Source organism: Condylura cristata, unplaced genomic scaffold (assembly GCF_000260355.1).
Source record: "Condylura cristata isolate star-nosed mole 26May11 unplaced genomic scaffold, ConCri1.0 scaffold00014, whole genome shotgun sequence".
NCBI classification, from domain to species: domain Eukaryota; kingdom Metazoa; phylum Chordata; class Mammalia; order Eulipotyphla; family Talpidae; genus Condylura; species Condylura cristata.
Window position 1 is genome coordinate 51,210,631 of NW_004567115.1, and position 5,353 is coordinate 51,215,983.

At 70.1% G+C, this 5,353-nt stretch overlaps 1 protein-coding gene across 1 annotated transcript in view; it reads left to right on the plus strand.

The window, feature by feature from the left end:
* PTK2B (protein tyrosine kinase 2 beta) overlaps positions 1-5,353 on the plus strand; it is a 103,427-nt gene that overhangs the window by 84,447 nt on the left and 13,627 nt on the right. The window contains 10 exon segments of the mRNA XM_012724802.1: positions 215-254; positions 667-713; positions 1,341-1,391; positions 1,740-1,837; positions 2,380-2,464; positions 2,580-2,680; positions 2,896-3,011; positions 4,208-4,308; positions 4,396-4,485; positions 5,212-5,352. Of these exon segments, the coding sequence (XP_012580256.1) occupies positions 215-254; positions 667-713; positions 1,341-1,391; positions 1,740-1,837; positions 2,380-2,464; positions 2,580-2,680; positions 2,896-3,011; positions 4,208-4,308; positions 4,396-4,485; positions 5,212-5,352 (870 nt within the window).

Here is a 5,353-nt window from a genome sequence, read left to right on the forward strand (position 1 = left end):
CCCCCCCGTCTGCCTGGGGATGGGGGCAGGAGCCCGGAGTCCGGTCACTTGTACGCAAAGAGGATCCCAAGTCAGGCCAAAATCCCACCCACGTCAGGCAGCAGACGGGGCGGGGTGGGGGTGGGGCCCTCACAGGTGGGGCGCAGCGGGGGGCCAGGCCAGCACCGGGGACTCGTGTCCGGCTCCAGCTGCCCCTCCTCTCCCCTCTCCCCAGACGGCGAGAAGCGGAACAGCCTGCCCCAGATCCCGGTGCTGTGAGTACAGCCCCGGCGGGTGCTAGCCTGTGTCTGCCCCAAGGCAGAACTAATGGGGCGCCCCGTGGGTCTGGCTCCGGCCACCCAGGGAGAGAGGATTCTGGAAGCCCAGCGCCTCACAGTGGCTGGTTTTCGTCTCCCCGTGAACTCTGGGGGGGGGGGCGTCAGTCCCGGTGCCTCCTGGCGTCCCCTTAGGGTGGGGCAGGTCCCTCCCGGCCTGCCCCCCGCCCTCCCGGGCTCGCTCCCAGGTCCTTGCCATCAGCAGGGGCCGCTTCTCCGGGCAGACGAGGAGGAGCACGCACCTGCCCAGGGAGCACCTGCCTGCCGGGGGGTGGTGCCCGGGGAGCGCGGGAGCGAGGCCGCCGGGCACCGGCCACCCGCCTCACCGGGCACCTGCTGTGGCCCCCTGCAGGAGTCTGGAGCCTCACAGACCGCCGCTGTCGGAAAGCTGCAGCATAGGTGAGCCTCCCGCCCGCGCCGGGGCGTGTCCAGGACCCTCAGAGTGACCGGGAGCCCTGCGGCTGCTGGGCGGCCGCGCTCTCGCTCCCCGGAGAGGGCGGCCCGGGCTGTCGCTCTGGGCTCTGGTGCGTCTTGGCCAGCTCGGGCCGCCCACGGCCGGCCTCAGCGTGCCTGCTCCCAGGGGACCTGCCAGCCAGTCCAGGGGGCCATCTGGCGGCAGAGGGCATCTGGCTCCCCTCTCCTTAGAAGCACACAAGTTTGTCCCTGGGGTGCACCCTCACGCGCACATCTGAACCCCATCACTTCCCAATGCCCCACCTCCTGGCATCATCGTGTTGGGGATCAGGGCTCCACCACAGGAACGGGGGGCAAGATACTCAGTTCTCAGCAACGTTCAGCGCGCGCCAGGTGTTAACTTACTCACAGCGTGGCCCAGAAATGCCCATCTCCGGGAAAGGGAGAGGTCAAAGGCCGCCCGGCTCTGCCGTGCCCGGCGGGAGGCCCGTTCCCGCCTGGCCCCACCCACGCAGTCAGCCGGGCGCCCCCGGGCTCCAAGCGGGAGCCGCTCGCCTGGCTCCTGTGTGCCCGGCGGGCGTCCTGTCCACGTGCCCTGTGTCTGCCCTGCAGAGTCGGACATCTACGTGGAGATCCCCGATGACGCCCTGCGGCAGTCAGGAGGTAGGTCGGCAGCCGGACGGGGGGCGGGCGGGGTGCAGGCGCCCCGGCACAGCGGGGGACCTTCCCCCCTTGGTCCTCACAGCCGGGGACAACCCCAGGCAGCTGCGGTCTGAACGCCCAGTCACTCGCACCCCACACCGTTGGCCACCTCTGTGCTGCGGCGTGGGGGACCCTCGGAGGTGACCGGGCTTGGGGGGCCCGACGAGGGCGTTCCCTGGGTCTGAGGCAGCGCAGCTCTCTAGACCCCATTCCCAGTGCTGCCCCAGATCTGGCCACAGAGGGTGGTGGGGGTCTGGCTGCGTCCAGAGGGGTGCCACCCCCAGCACAGCCGGCCCCTCATGCCTGCAGGCGCCCACTACAGCATCTCCCGGGAAGACGTGGTTCTGAACCGGATTCTCGGCGAAGGCTTTTTTGGGGAGGTCTACGAAGGCGTCTACACGAACCACGTGAGTGCCAGACTCTTCCCCGCTGCTGTAGTGAGGGGGAGAGGACGTGGATGTTCGGGTGAGGCGTGACATGGTGGGCCGTGTCCACGGCCAATTTGGAGAGTCCCCGCCCTAAGGCCAGCCACCGGGGCCAGCATCTAGAGGGGGCCGGCCGACAGGCGGGGAGCCGGGATGAGACGGGGTTCCGAGAGAGAGCAGGGTGGTGTCTGAGGCCCAGAGGTGTGCCACCCTGCCTTAGCGGCCGCGCTCCTGGTGACCCAGGCAGAGGCACAGCCAGAGAAGGGCAGGAAGAGGCCAGCGAGGAGGGAAGGGCCTGGCGATGGCCGGGCTCGCTCCACCCCCGTGACTTGGGGTCACTTGGCCCCTGGCCTCAGAGCCCCCGTGGGGGCCCGGGGGTCTGAGTTATGACTCCCCAAGCCCTTTCCCATCCCGACAAACACTGACCACCTGTCAGTGGCCACCGGCCAGGGGTGACACGGTGCCCAGCAGGACACACTCTGGGCCCGGCTGGGCCCGGGGGCCCTAGCGCACCCTTGTTGCAGAAAGGGGAGAAGATCAACGTGGCCGTGAAGACCTGCAAGAAGGACTGCACGCTGGACAACAAGGAGAAGTTCCTGAGCGAGGCAGGTCTGTGCCGCAGCGGGGCCGTGGGCCGTGCCCGGGCCCGCCACGGGAGGGGTTCACGCCCGTCCACCCACGCCCTGGTGGGAGCCGCCACCTGAGCACCCCCCCACCCCCCCAGTGCTGATGAAGAAACTCGACCACCCGCACATCGTGAAGCTGATCGGCATCATCGAGGAGGAGCCCACCTGGATCATCATGGAGCTGTACCCCCACGGGGAGGTGAGCGCGGCCTGCGGGTCTTGGGGGGCCTGACTCCCAGCCCCCTGTCCTCTGGACTCGCTGGGACCAGCCAGGGTGGGTCTTCGGGGGACCCCGCTGCGGCGTCTGCTCCCCAGCCGCCCAGGGAAGGGCCACACTTGCCAGGCGGAGACCCCGCCCCACGAGGCTGTAACCCCCAGCTGCCGTGGGGGTCCTGACGGCGCCCCCTCCCGCAGTTGGGCCACTACCTGGAGAGGAACAAGAACTCCCTGAAGGTGCTCACGCTGGTCCTGTACTCGCTGCAGATCTGCAAGGCCATGGCCTACCTGGAGAGCAGCAACTGCGTGCACAGGTGGGCGGGACGTGGGGCAGGGCGCAGGTGGGAGGCCGCGGGCGTGGCGTGACCCCTGCAGGCCCCGTGCCCTAAACAGCGACTGGACCTCGCGGGGCCAGGGGTCTGCTGTCGCTCAGGACCTCCGGGCCGCTTCCCTGGGTGCCAGGAGGGGCCCCCCGCTCGGCTCGCCGTTTGGCCCCTCCGGCTCGCCCACGCGCAGGGCCGGGCAGGGGCAGTGCCCCGAAGCAGCCGGAGTCTGAGTCCCCAGCCCGGGTAGCTGGCGCTGCGGGGCCCCGCACCCCCGGGCTTCAGCGGAGGGGGGTTTCTGCCATGGGAGTGGGGGGAGCCCTGGGCAGATGCGCAGAGGGGCACTCTCAGGCCCAGGGTGAGGCAGGTGATCCTGAAGTGCGACCTGTGGCGGCCTGAGGCGGGTAAAGGCGGCCGGCTCCCCGTCAGTGACCACCAGGGCGTCCTCCCCACGCCCCCGGGTGCTGTCTCCGCTGTGAGCTAAAGTAATCGGAACAGACAAAGCTCGATTTCCTTGTGGCTGACCTTCCCGCAAGGGCGTGGACAGAGGCCGTAACTGTCGCCAGCAAGGGGGCGGATCATAGATTTGTCTCCTCTGTGCTGGCGAGTTGTCACCATCTCGATAGTAAAGAGAAACTAGGTAGGGAGCGAGTGAGCCTCCGTGCGGCCTCCCTGCGCCCGCCGAGGGCGCCCGGGCCGGCCCGTGTCCGGCCGTGTGGCCCGGCTGGCCTGGGGCCCCAGCAGAGTCGGCTCCAGCCCCGGCCGCTCCAGAGCCCTCAGCCCCACCCACCTCCCCCCGGAAACGCAGGACAGGGCGAGAGTGGTCAGGCCCAGGCAGCGGCTGGGGGCCCAGCTGCGAGGAGGAGCGGGAGGCCCACGCCCCGCCGAGGAGGGGACCGGACACTCGGCCTGGGTTCCGGGGAGATGTTCCAGGCCCTGCGGGCACCAGGATCTGTGACGGCGAGCGCCCAGCCCTAACCCGCAGCGGGAACCCCAGGGCGTGCCCGGCCCTGCCCTCCGGGCCCCAGAGTCCTCGCTCCCTCGGTAGTGTCTGGTTGTTCTCGTGGGTGTGTCCGGTCGCCCTGCGATGGCCGCCGGCGCTCGTCTCTGCCACGCGACGGGCTCCCTCTCCCCTCGCGGCCCGTGCCTGGCTGTCCCCTCACCCTGGCCTGGCGCCCTTCTCCCAGGGACATCGCCGTCCGGAACATCCTGGTGGCCTCCTCCGAGTGCGTGAAGCTGGGGGACTTCGGCCTGTCCCGGTACATTGAGGATGAGGAGTATTACAAAGGTGAGGGTGGCCGCGAGGCTCCCGGGGGAGGCCCGGGGTCCTGGGCGCCCTGTCTCACCTGACCGCCTCCCGTGGCCCTGCCCCAAGCCTCCGTGACGCGTCTCCCCATCAAGTGGATGTCGCCCGAGTCCATCAACTTCCGCCGCTTCACCACGGCCAGCGACGTCTGGATGTTTGGTGAGTGCAGTTTGGGGATGCAGAAAAGGGCTCCGGTGCTCGCCTGCTGGACCGAGAGGGGTCTGGGGAGCAGGGTCTGGGCGCCCCAGTCCCCCAGGGCCCCGGTGCCAGGGTTCAGTTCCGCTGAGACCCCGGGGAGGCCAGTGGTGGCCGGGGGGGAGGGGGGCGGGCAACATGTGGAAAAGGCTCTTGCGAGCGCAGGCACCCCACCCCACCCCCACCCCAGGGGCGCATGTGAGCACGCCCTGGAGGGGGCCGCACAGGCAGACTGAGAGGAGGCGCAGGGGCTGCTGGGGGAGCCCGGGGAGGATGGCGTCCCCAGGGCACGGCGGCGTGGGGCACCCACGGGGCCGGAGTCCCGTCCTTGCGGTTATTCCTCCCTGTCCACGCACCGAGGCTCAGGCACAGGCCAGCAGGGCTGCCGTGGTCACGCGGGCAGCAATGTGGGCACCACGCTGCCACGCAGCCCTGACAGAGGCGTGACTGCCTCCGGGGTCACCCCGACCGCTCCAGGTAGGGACCTGGGGGAGTCTCTGTTCACGGACAGGCGAGGCCGGTGTCCTGGCAGACACTCGGTGGGGGCAAGCCCAGGCGGCTGGGGGGACGCGGAGGGCCCCGGGCTCCTCACAGCAGGACCCGAGTCTGGGGCCACGGTGACCCTAGGGGCGGGGCCCTCTGCGTGAACCCCCACCCCACGCCCTTCCTGAGCCCACCCCCCTGCCTCAGCCGTGTGCATGTGGGAGATCCTGAGCTTCGGCAAGCAGCCCTTCTTCTGGCTGGAGAACAAGGATGTCATCGGGGTGCTGGAGAAGGGCGACCGGCTGCCCAAGCCCGAACTGTGCCCCCCCGTCCTCTACACCCTTATGAC